General features: G+C 40.3%; 1 protein-coding gene across 1 annotated transcript in view; it reads left to right on the top strand.

The window, feature by feature from the left end:
• Positions 1-2,234: 2,234 nt before the first annotated feature.
• TBC1D20 (TBC1 domain family member 20) overlaps positions 2,235-12,962 on the top strand; it is a gene marked incomplete at its 3' end in the record, with an annotated part of 536,871 nt that continues 526,143 nt past the window's right edge. Inside the window, 1 exon segment of the mRNA XM_044090446.1 lies at positions 2,235-2,461. Within this exon segment, the coding sequence (XP_043946381.1) occupies positions 2,398-2,461 (64 nt within the window).

Below are 12,962 nucleotides of genomic sequence, written 5' to 3' on the forward strand. Positions count from 1 at the left end.
AGTAGCAGAGAAGTATGTAAGAGGAAGTCAGGAGTAGCAGAGAAGTATGTAAGAGTGGTACAGGATATGTATGAGGATAGTGTGACAGTGGTGAAGTCTGCAGTGGGAGTGATAGATCCGTTTAAGATGGAGGTAGGATTACATCAAGGATCAGCTCTGAGCCCTTTCTTATTTGCAATGGTGTTGGACAGGTTGACAGACGAGATCAGACAGGAGGCCCCATGGACTATGATGTTTTCAGATGACATTATGATCTGTAGTAAGAGTAGGGACCAGGTTGAGGAGACCCTGGAGAGGTGGAGATATGCTCTAGAGAGGAGAGGAATGAAGGTCAGCAGGAATAAGACAGAATATGTGTGTGTGAATGAGAGGGAGGATAGAGGAATGGTGAGCATGCAGGGAGTAGAGTTGGTGAAGTTGGATGAGTTTAAGTACTTGGGATCAACAGTTCAGAGTAATGGTGAGTGTGGAAGAGAGGTGAAGAAGAGAGTACAGGCAGGGTGGAATGGGTGGAGAAGACTGTCAGGAGTGATTTGTGGCAGACGGGTATCAGTAAGAGTGAAAGGGAAGGTTTACAAGAGGGTAGTGAGACCAGCTATGTTGTATGGGTTGGAGATGGTGGCACTGACAAAAAGGCAGGAGTCAGAGCTGGAAGTGGCAGAGTTAATGATGTTAAGATTTGCACTGGGTGTGACAAGGATGGACAGGATTAGGAATCAGTATATTAGAGGGTCAGCTCAGGTTGGACGGTTTGGAGACAAAGTCAGAGAGGTGAGATTGCATTGGTTTGGACATGTGCTGAGGAGGGATGATGGGTATATTGGGAAAAGGATGCTAAGGATGGAGCTGCCGGGTAAGAGGAAAAGAGAAAGGCGTAAGATAAGCTTTATGGACATGGTGAGAGAGGACATGCAGGTGGTTGGTGTGACAGAGCAATATGCAGAGGACAGGAAGAAATGGAAACAGATGATCCGCTGTGGTGACCCCTAACGGGAACAGACAAAAGAGAAGAAGATGCATTTTCTGAACAATCCGAAGAATGAAACTCTAAAGTCTGGCATCATTGTCTGACTATAATCCTCAACGATTTACCAGAAAATCAACCATTTTACTGGAGACAGGGTACGAATTATTTTTGCTAACTTATTGTCCCTACTTACCTCAAGATACATATCTTATACTAAATGTATTTCTTACTGATTTTTTAACTTGTACCTAAAAGAACAGCTGCTCATTTACTCTGTTGTATATTTCTGTCCTCTGCTACAATCCTGTAATTTTATTGTATTGTCATTGTATATTAAGTCAATGTCTGTAATTTTTGCTTAATTGTACTGTGGAGCTTTTCTCCCTGGGCCTCTGCTGAAAAAGGGTACTAGCGCAGTTGGACTATTCCGGTCAAATAAATAAATAAATAAAATGAGGCAAAAATCATGGACAGCTGAGAGGCATTCTTCTGCCTGCTCAAATGTTCTAACTGTATGACACCTACATATTATACAGCACTGCATTTTCAACGCACAACTCCTTATTTATTTTTACATGTTTTTATTTACGTATTTAGGACAATAACGCCAGACTTCTCTAGCTGTACACTTGGCATTTTTTGCTGCATATACAGGTATCACTCCATTTTCTTGGTGTAATAATGACATCTTCCCTCAGAATGTCCAGGTAATTTGGTTTAATGACTAAATAAAATACAATAGATTACTAGATCTCAAAACATGCACACTTCATTGTTTTGTTATTATTACTCCTCTATACTTCTTGTAAGCTTCTCTGTGAAATATGCAAGAAAAATCATAAACACAGAATGTTTTGCTGGTATAACTTTCAACTGCTAAAATTTATACACAGTACCATGATTTCATCCCTTAAATTTAGCCTTGCTTCTAGATTTACTAATATCCCTCATAATATGACATCTTAATGGTAAAATAAACTAGGCCTTTAAAAAGACTCCCTACCACTAACTATATACGATCAAGTATATAATGACTGTCTGTTGTGAAAAAAAATAGCAAATACAGTACTCTATTGCTCTTTGCTATCATTTTTAAAGTACAGCTCTTAAACTTCTAATGTTTTGAGACTGACAGATATGGTTTTACGTAAGAGATTCGTACCTATTCGTCACACAAGCTCAGTACACCCATAACACAGCTGGGATTGTCCTGATTGGGACGCGCACGCATTTTGGGGGTAAACGATCATGTGGCATGTAGGACCCAGACGTTGACGTGCACGGCATCGTAAGGGACGTGAGGCATGAAAGAAGGAAACAAATAGAGGAATCCGTCACTGGAGGTGGAGTGTGTATATGTCAGGTGTCTCATGGAGTGATAGCTCCTGAGGAGCCGGGTGAAGTCCAAACATGAGCACAGAGTCGGGAACATGTACCTTAAGAAATCGCTGAGTGCCGGTGTTGCATCTCCTCTGAACGGGCTCGGGAAACAAGGTAATGTACTTAACTAGGGGAGAGGAAAAGGCTGTACAGACGAGGCCGTTACGTGAGCTGTGGCCAACCTCCCAGATGTCATGCATGTTTTCTCTAAGTTGTTGCGGTGCCACCTCTGAAGTGGCAGAAATGATGTACAGATTACATGCATGACTGAGCCCATCTTATCTGGGTTAGGCACCAATGACCATAATGTATTATTTTATTTTTAACTGCCAGCGCCATAGCTCTCAATCCTCTAGCACCAAAAGATGAAACATTGCCTCTCATAATGTGGAACAAATGGCCAAAATGAGGAACATTAACAGCTTTCTAACGACTTTAACTAGGAAGCTAAACTGTGATAGTTTTACTTGTACTGTAGTTATTTTAATGAATTAATATGATTTAGTTATATTTACCATGACTATCAGTTAAAAATAATTCCTAATACTGAATGCGTGATAGACCCTTTCAATGTGGAACCTTGAGGAACATGAACTTTTTAAGACCCCAAATGAGGAACATTCCTCATAATAAGGTACGCTTGAGAGGTATGCTGCCAGCGTAAAGTATGCCAGTTGATTCTTTCATAGTGGAAGAGCTGTTCCCAGGTGTGTTATATTTTTTTAGCTCTTTTTATTGATTATTATGTTTGACCCCTGTGTAGATGACACTCTCTGGTTGGTTTTTTTTTTTTTTTTTTTGTAACCACTATTCACCTTTTTGCTGTCCTGCTCAGCTTAGTGAGCTGATGTGGACACCGCTGATGTTTGCATATTTGGAATGATGCTTCTGCTTGCTGTGTTAGTTATATATCCATAGACTGTTAGTAGGATTTCTGTGTTAAGCAGCTGTCTCTTACATTGCTGTGTAATTTAGTGGAGAAGAACATTAGGTAATGGAGTACATGCCCTATCTGTGGTGCATCTATTAATGAATCCACGTTTTGTCTTGCTGTCCCATTCACCATGCTTTGTTCTGTTGTTTGTGTTGTCGCTGTCACGCTAGGTGTCTCTGCAGTGAGAAATTATCTTTATTCCTCATACATTTTTGTAGTAGCATACTTTAGAGAGCCAATTGCATTGTGCTCCCATTAAGAAATGTAATCAGAGTGACTTAAGTTAAGTTCATCAAACCTTAAAACACATTCTAAAGCCTAAAAGTCTGATGCATACCCTAAAACAGAATATTTGCTCAAAACTCTGTAATGATCTCTAACACTTTCAGTTAAAATGGCTGCTTGTTGCAAGAATATGAAAGATTGCTTAGTGGATCTTAGAGTAAGTCACATTTAAACACTTTTGCTTACAGAGGGTGACTGCCTGCTTAAGTTAACATTAACACTTAAGGGACCAAGTCACTAAATTGGACTAAGGGAAATGAAATGAACTGAGAGCTCTGAATGTGGAAGGTGGACTCTGCGTAGGGTGATTCTGGGAACAAAGTAAAACTACCAGGACACACTGTCATGGTATGTGATATGTAGACATGTTGAGAATGAATGGAATGAATAAATGCATACATTATAGGAACATATCTGGAAACTTGAGAACCAGTGTGATTATAATAATTTGTCTCTCCTAGGAAACTTTTGTGTGTGAATAGACATCTTAAGGAGGGACTGTCCAAGTTTAGTTTGTTGCACATACTGTTGAAATAATTATTTTGCAAATATTTAACAGAATTAAGCTGTTACTTTTGTTTTAATCTCCATATTGCAATGATTTTGCATATTAATTAATCAGTGGATTTTGCAATGGTACTCTGTAACAGACGTGGCTATTTATTTGCCTTTAAAAGGCTTGTCAATGTTGTTCTGGGTTAAATGGAGAGGTAAGGTATCCACTAAGCAACTTTGGTAGCAGTATGGAAAGCATAAACGTTGGTTAAAGTAATTCAGTAGAATATCTAAGAAGATTTGGATTTTGAGGAGACTGCATTGTACTGGACATCAAAATATGAGTTACTGCTCTGTGATAATGCTAAGGTAGTATGTGGTGGGAGTTAATTTGCAGAGCGTCTTGTTAGTGATGGGGACTTTAACCAAAAAAATTCACTCACTTAGAGAAGACGTGCTACCCAGTATCATGGCCTTGGTTGTTTTATTTTCTTATGACTGAGTAGTAAATGTGTCATGATCCAGTTCTGGAAGGACTGTAGTTTTGATGACTGCGGGTTTGTAAATGGAAATACCAAGTCAGTAGCATCCACGTATTATATGTGCGCCTTCTTGTAGTGCTGTCCTGCTTCCTGTGTAGGGATGTACGATACCATCAATTTAATCATGCAGTGCTGCTGATTTGTCACAAATAGGTAGGGGGTACTTTCTTATCACACATTTCTTTCTGTCCTAAAGGTAACCGTGAAGCCAGTATAGATAAATATCTTGCAGTCCATGAGCCTTTGACAAGTTATCCCATGTTTTGATAATGGCTCTGAATACGTCCAGGACCAAAGCCAGGATAGTGAGTGAGCCCTTGGTCAGCATTGTTATGCATATCTTTAATAGCATAGTGCAGGACAAGGTCTGTACCATGTCCAGGTGAAGCTGTTCTGATTGTTTTTGACAACAGATAAATATATAAAAGGTGCTTGAATACTTTTCTCTGTTTTACCAAATGAATTTGGAAGGGCACTGTGCCTTAAATTATCTGGGTTGTTTGCACCCTTTTCTTAATTGTTTAAATAGTGCTGCCTTTTCACAGGTTCTGCACCCTCTTTTATCCTTCGTGCTCTGATTACAAGTCAGTTGACTTTACTGCGAGTTTTAAGAATGTATGTGAAAAATCGCCATCAGCTGTAGCTTTTGGCTTGTTTGCAGTCAGAGAATTCTTAATTTTCATTCCCCAGAGATTTTTCTTGCAGAAGTTAAGTCTGGACTATGATACTTTGCAGATGAATAACTTTAAATGTTACCTTCTAAAACGTAAAGTTACCTTCTAATCAAATTGTGTGTTTGTACAAAGACATTTTAAAATATCAAAACCCCATCAGTCAAAGCTTCAGTGCTAAAGAGCATCAATGGAAATGCACATCAGTTCCTGTCAGGTGTTTCCTTCTAAAACGTAAAGTTACCTTCTAAAATGTAAAGTTACCTTCTAAAACACGGTGCTCATGCTTTTCTACTTGTAACCTTTCTGTCTTAATGAATTCTGACCATCTACATTTGCGTAATCACTTTTGTTTCCATTGCTTCAAGTTCCTCTATTTCGACCTGTTTTTGAGTATTGTCCAGGGTCATAGAAAAGGGGTTGCTAATAAACTGCAGATCATACTTGCCAGTCAGCCACCACCTTCCCTTTGGAGTATTACTACTTGTTTAACCCTCCTCCCACCCCAAGCCATTCACTGTACAACTCGACATGCTGTCTCTTGTTTTTGAAACGCCTGACAGGAACTGCTGTGCATTTCCATTGATGCTCTTTAGCACTGAAGCTTTGACTGGAGTTTTGATATTTTAAATGTCTTTGTATGTACAAACACACAATTTGATTATTTTAACAACTGTCTGTATTATGTACGACCACCTACTATAGTTGTGCCTTGTTAAAAGGTTAGCTACCTTGAAGCATTCTGAACTGAGACCCTTACTTTATTTTTAGTATTTCCCAGTCTCCCAGCCTATTCTTATTGTGTAGTAGTCCGTTTCACCCTTCCAAACAGGAGATTATAGCATCAGGTAGTAGTTCATAGGTAGGTACTAGGCTATCTGCCCAAAGGCATTTGTAAGCCTAGCCGGAATGTGTTGGCTTTCGCCACCCCCTTAGATTAGTTCCCTGTGCCCATGTCCAGCAGAGCCATTGAAGTGATCCCCGGGTAAACTGTTTCCCATCCACTCGTCAAGGTTTCTCTTGAAGAGGGTTAGCGAGGAGATCTGCCTAATGTAGATTGGAATTTTGTTCCAGAGCATGGGAAGTCTCTGGGACAGGAATCTATCCCTCCAATACGTCCTATTTTATTGTTGTGGTGAGGTTTAAATCCCTGGAGCATGTGGCTCGAGGGGATATGGTTTTCTTTAGGTGGAGCATGTCCATCAATTCTGGGTTGGACATGGCCTTGTATGTCAGGCAGAGATCACCTCTGAGTAGGCGGTATGCAACCAGAGTACAGCTGGAGTTTCTTCAGTCGAGCTGCGTAGGGCATCTGCTTGAGGCCAGTGATCCTCTTGGTGAGGTACTTCTGTGGTCTTTCCAGTTGTTGTAGGTGTCTTTTTAAGGTACATCCCAAATGGGGCATTGTACTCTTATGATGGGTCTGACTGATGCGTAGAGGGGCCCAATGACATCTTTCGATCTGGATGCAAACCCTTTTGTGATTAGATGGGCCACATAGAAAGATGTTCTAACCACTTTGGCAATGTTGTTATCAAAAGGAGAGGTTACTATCTACTTGGGTCCCCAGATCCCTTATTACATCTTCCCTATTTAGGGGGCTGCCACCTATGTGATAGTTTGTGGGTACTTATTTTTCCAAAGGGGATGACTATGCACTTTTTGGCATTTAGCTTGAGGCCATGGTTTTGACACCAGGTATCTGTCTCAGTGAGACCCTTTTTTGGAGGATGTCTGTTGGCCGGTGAGTCAATTATAGCCCCTAGTTTGCAGTCGTCTGCGAACTTGGTCAGTCATAGTCCTCCTGTGCTTGCCTGTACCTCTGAGAAGTATATAACGAACAGGAGAGGTCCTAGGACTGAGCCCTGCGGAACTCCACTTCTAACCAGTTTAGAGTCAGACCGAGCTCCTGCAACTCTTAACATGTGGGTTCTGTCCATGAGCCAGTTGGCAACCCATCTCGTGACATAGGGGTTTATGTCCAGGCTGGTGGGCTTGTCTATAATACCTGAGTGGAGAATGGTGTCGAAGGCCTTTGCAAGGTCGAGGTAGGCTGTGTGGACCAACTTTCCCTCATCTATAGCCTTGGTAACTGTCTCAAAGAAGTCCACCAGGTTTAGGAGACGTGATCTGCCCTTAAAGCCGAACTGGGTAGGGTCCAGTGTTTGGAGGTTCCCAATGTCTCTGTTAATGAGATCCATGATGCGCTCCATAGCTTTGCAGACCAAGGTAGTCAGGCTTATAGGGCGATAGTTCCTGGGGTCAATTGTGATTACACCTATGTGGAGCGGATTAACCGTTGCTATGCGCCACTCTGTGGGCACGTAGCCTGTGGAGAGGCTGAGTTTAAACAGTGTGTTTAGGTGAGGGGGTTAGTTCATCTTTGAGCTCGTGTAGGACGCAGCCTGGGACACCGTCCGGTCCCATTGATGGTGTTTTTGGCTTTGGAGAGGGTTGTTTTAACCAGTGTGTCTGATTTCAGGGGCAGTACATTCTTCTGGTATAGTTATGGGCCTTTTAGGGGTGAAGTTTGCACTGAACCTGTCTGCCAGGATGTTTGCCATATTGGTCGGTTCAGTGCATTTTGTGCCATTCTACACTAACTCCGAGCAGATCTGAGAATTGCCACTTAGATTCTTGACATAGCTAAAGAATGCTTTGTGGTTATCTTTGGAGTCCATGGCAATATTTCTTTTGAAGCTAGCCTTGGATGATTTTATGAAGGAATGTAGTTTCTTGCTGATACTGATCAGGGATGTCTTCCCTTCTTGGGATTTTACTCTCTTTTTCTGTACTAGTTTCCCCCTTCTATTGTATAGCTTGTTTATGGCAGGGAGTCCACCAGACTGGTTTCCTTTTTTTGGAGGAGTGAGTCTTGGTTTTGCTTGGGATAGCACGATCCATGCATTCTTGTAGGTGCCCATAGAGTGCATTAGTAAAGGATTTTGCAGCTTGGACAGCGTTATCCTTTAGCATGGCGGCTTTGAAACTTCCCACCTAGGTCTTAAGTAACGTGATGTTTGCTTTTGAAAAGTTTTTCACGGTGGTTTCTTTGACTGGCGGTGGTGGCGGAATGTGGATATCCAGAGTGATTAGTTTATGGTCAGTTACAGGGATTAAAATAAAGTTTTACGATGTGGCATTCTTCTTGTCTAATAGCTGTTAATCTTATTAAACTCGTCTTGGAGAGTTATGAGATTATATATGTATGTGTGGCTCATTTAGTCTTTTTTCAGTAAAGATTTGGGTTTACGTGCTATGTAGGTGTATTATTTTCACTTTCTGCAATTGTATTGTCACCTGCTTGAAAGTAAAGTTTACGTGCTTTTTACTTTGAGCAGCAAAGATGAAAATAAGTTGAAGATGGAGCACGGCTCCTAGTGCCTAATAGTTTGACTGTTTGCTGCCACAATTTCAAGTCTGATTTAACAAACTGTAGACTTTGTACACAAAGCCATTTTGCTTCTCAGAGTGTGGGGGTAGGGCTAGTTATTTCATAGAAGCGGCCAACAAATTAATAGTAGATTTTAAGTATCTTAGTGTCTTGTGGTTTAAACCCTTTAATGACAGTGAAAATGTTGATGGCTCACCTGTTTTCTAGAATTCCATGATTGGGACAGAGAATGTATTAGTGTGTGTGTGTGTGTGTGTGTGTGTGTGTGTGTGTGTGTGTGTGTGTTCTGAAAGAGAGAGACTCACTGTCCTTTAATATCCTTCTGGTCCTTGTAGTCCATAAAAGTTTTATAGACCAGTTGATGACAACTCGTCCATTCCCAGAGCCAAAACTAAGTGTTTTGGACCAATACTTGGGCAGTCTTGAGTTTCCTCTGCACCTCTTCCAAGATCTAGGAGATGCTTTGTCCATTTTTATCAACAGCCGTAGCACAATTACATTTTTTCATTCCCCATCACTTGCAGAAGATTAAATGGAAACACATGGCCCGGGGTAGCAAATGAAATTAGGATTATAATTACCCAGGTCTTCTCTGTTTAATCTGGAGACAAACACACCAGATTAACAACTGCATTGAGGTTATCTATCCTTTCAGAAAACGGCAACATAAGCAGCACTGTAGAACAAATATGATCCACTAGAGCGCCAAAACACTTTGGAGAAAAAAAACATCCTCCGCAGGTCACTTTCCTACCTCTACAACCACCCCTAAAAGTAACACTCCAAACAGCTGTCTGCAGGTGACAACGTTCTCATCTCTTCCATCCAGGCCATCACTAACTTACTCTCTCCCACTTCAGTTCGCACTTTACTAGACTGCAGCTGGCCTCCAGGACTATATGCCTTAGCAGAATTTGCAGCAATGTTTTACTTCTCTGAGATATCTGTTAAAAAAAAATGTAAGAAGAAGAATGCTAGATAACTTACAATTCTCAGCTGTAAAAATCCACATCTTGCTCCTGACTTTCCCAGGAGCGCAGCAGACAAATTTGCAAAAAACATCTCACTTTTATCTTCAGTCTTTCCCTTACTTCAGGACCCCCGTCCCCAATTATTCCCTGTTTCGAAGGATTATAGACCAGTAGCCAGTCTGTGCCTCCTAGCCAGAATCTGTGAGACGATTGTTTACAACACTATGGACTCTCTCAAATAGAACAGCTTTAGAAACGCATGTAGTATCACTGCAGCCCTTTTATCAGCAGTATGTGTAATCTGTGCTAATATCCACCATGGATTTCTTACAGCTGGCATCTTTGTGGATATTACTTGGTAGTAGCGCAATTAAATGTTTTCTAAGCTCTCATAAAAAGAGGCCATCATCACGAATAACCAATATTCATCAGCAGTAGGCAGGATAGGTGCAGGTGTTCCTTGGAGATCTGTTTTAGGCCCGCTACTGTTTTTATTTATGGCATTATCGTAGAACATCCTTCATTAAATGTTACAGTATACATTGGCAGTGTTATTCTAGCCACCAGCCTCCTTTTACCTTCAAAGATCACTCTTAACACTTGTACTCTGTTCTACCCCTTTCACCTCCACCTACCACAGCCGCCATGGTTAAAAGTAATAGCCATGACAACAATATTCTCATGGTTTCTGACTACAGATTGCGAGCCTTACTCTGGATCCCTCCCTGAACTTCATACACACACAGTTCTAACACAGCTAAAAGTGTGCCACAAAATCCCTTTCCTCTTGTGTCTTCTTGCAGAGCACTTTGTAAAAATGTACTGCTTCCAGAATTGGAATAAGAGTTACTTTTTGTAGATTTCCATTCAGCCTAAATTATGCATAGGCTACAGATAGCAGAAAAAAAAATATTTAGATTCGCTTTTGTTGGAGACCATTTAACCAATCTCTGCAACCTTCTCAAGAAACCAAATTGGCTTCCTGTCTGAAAAAGATCTGCCTACCTTCTGGGCCCATTGATTGATTTATATAGGGTTCTAATTGGTGGCTACTGCCTGCCAGTAGAGAGGATACTCTCCCACAAGTAACCAGAAATTGGGGTAGCATTGTGTAGGCCTCTTTTCAAAACAGTTATGGAACAATACTTTTTCAAATGGACTGGCACTATGAAACCAACTCTCTCCTGTTATATTAAAGCAAAGAAAAAATATAACTTTCCAGGGTTTTAAATTGGGCATTTCTGAACAGTTTCACAGCAAAATTGCTACAGGGATAACTGTTTGCATAATATTGCAAAGGCTAAATTCTTCTAAAATGCAATGTATAGTCTGACCTACTGTATTGTATTAGTGTAAATTCTGAATTATAGCTCATACTTTAACCTAATGCACTAAATTAAGTAAACTAGTTTTGTAATCCAATGCATAATCAATACTGTAATCCATTGTGTATGACGTGTAATGGAAGTGCTGAACTGCAGAATGCAGTTTGCTTTTACCTCGGTGTTTGTTAGTTGTGATTTGATTTGCAATTTTTGCCCTAGCATGTCTAAATTGACCTAATCAACGAGCTTCGTGTTTATGTAATGTCTAATCTTTTATTTGTTGTTGGGCTTAGTGTCTTAGTCATGTTCTGAAGCAAATGTAGGTAACAAACCTTTGCAAGTTGGATGTGACATAATTAGCACATATACTGCCAACTTATGCCGTTTTTGATGCAAAAAGTTTATTGCTTTTTCATTTAAATTTGTTGACAAGGGCTGCCCCTTGAATCCTTTACTTTTCTCAGACCTGAAAATCCCTGCCATGAAAAACTGAAACCACATCGGTGCACTACCTAAATTAATGTATCTAATATTAAATGCATCAGAAGTAGTTTCTTACGTCTTAGAAAAAAAGTTAATTATTTCTTGCAGATGGAACATCACATTGAATATTATATTGATGTAATTTTTGTCTTTTATCTAAGGAGCTTTTCTCACCGGCCCTCATTTCTAGACTTTCCCCGAGTTAAAAAAAATGTCAAGTAAATTAATTCTACCTTTGTATCATCTTGTGGGTTTGGTTATAGATAAAAACCTGAGTAAACAGTTAAACTAGAAGCTCAAACTGCACACTAAGATCTTAATTTTTGGCAAAATCACTTGCGGCTTTATCACAAGGAATACAGCTGGATAGGAAATTGTAAAACAAAGGTGCTTCTAAACACAACCAATACACTTTAGTGTTTTCAGTTTTCATTGCGATTTATACCCATATCCAACATTATGCGATCAGATTGTACAAACAAGTGACCAGCTATGTAATTGTCATGTATACATTTTCTGTACTATTGCGTCTGGCCTGGGTCGTGACTGAAAGCTTTTGTAAATTTTGAAGAAATTTAATGAATGAACACTTCCATAGGAAGACTGAGAAGTCAAAATTAGTGCTGTTCAGAATTAGCAAGGTTATTGCTTGCCTGTATGCATCTCCTGTCTAAACATTTTCGTTCATGCACTTACATGATTACATTTGTCGGTTACATTTTTTATGAGCCCTTTGATGGTGTGCTCTGTATCCTCAGTCTTGCCATGGACAGTCAGTACTTAATTGTACATGTGCTGCTTGGTTTGGGTCATGTCCAGTCAACAGAAGTCTTACTCTGTTCCTGTCCTTACTGTTACTGACTGCCTGTGCAGAGGCAAATGACATTAAGCTGTCCACTCTTGAGTAGGAGTTTCTCCAGTTTGATGTTTTTTGTATTCCACTAGCATGGTTTCAAAATGCATCTGCCATTCATGTTGACTTTTGTAGCTGAGAAGAAATACCACAGTTTTCCGCTTATGAAATGAATGAATATGCATTTTGGGAGATCCATCCCTCCATCCACAACCCCTTTCCCCATTTTTGCACATGGGGTTGGGGTGTCATTTCAGCAGTGATGGTCATCTAGAGCCAAGGTCTACACCGCTGGCTAGTCTTGTCCCGGCCATTTTGGAGATAAGTACTTTTGATGTTTAATGAAACTTGACATGCTCTGCTTGGTAAGACTGAAGTGTTTGGGAGGAAGGCAAGCTCTGCACTTCCGCAAGCTTATTAACTTCAACTCCGCAATCATGCAATGTTGTTTAGAATGAAGACACTCCCAAAAACAGTATGCGGTATCTTGGGTCATCACTTGTTTTGTTCTAACACAAGTAAGTGGTCTCTGAGATTTATTGCAGTGAGGACACATGGGAAAACCTACCAAGCGTTTTGCTAAACAAGATCTGTAAAAGTCTTCCAATAACATTGTTGCAATAGACTGCTTTCTCTGAGCTGTATGATTGTGCTTGAGTTTA

The sequence above is a fragment of the Protopterus annectens genome, chromosome 12.part0 (genome assembly GCF_019279795.1).
Source record: "Protopterus annectens isolate FY-2018-M chromosome 12.part0, PAN1.0, whole genome shotgun sequence".
NCBI classification, from domain to species: domain Eukaryota; kingdom Metazoa; phylum Chordata; order Ceratodontiformes; family Protopteridae; genus Protopterus; species Protopterus annectens.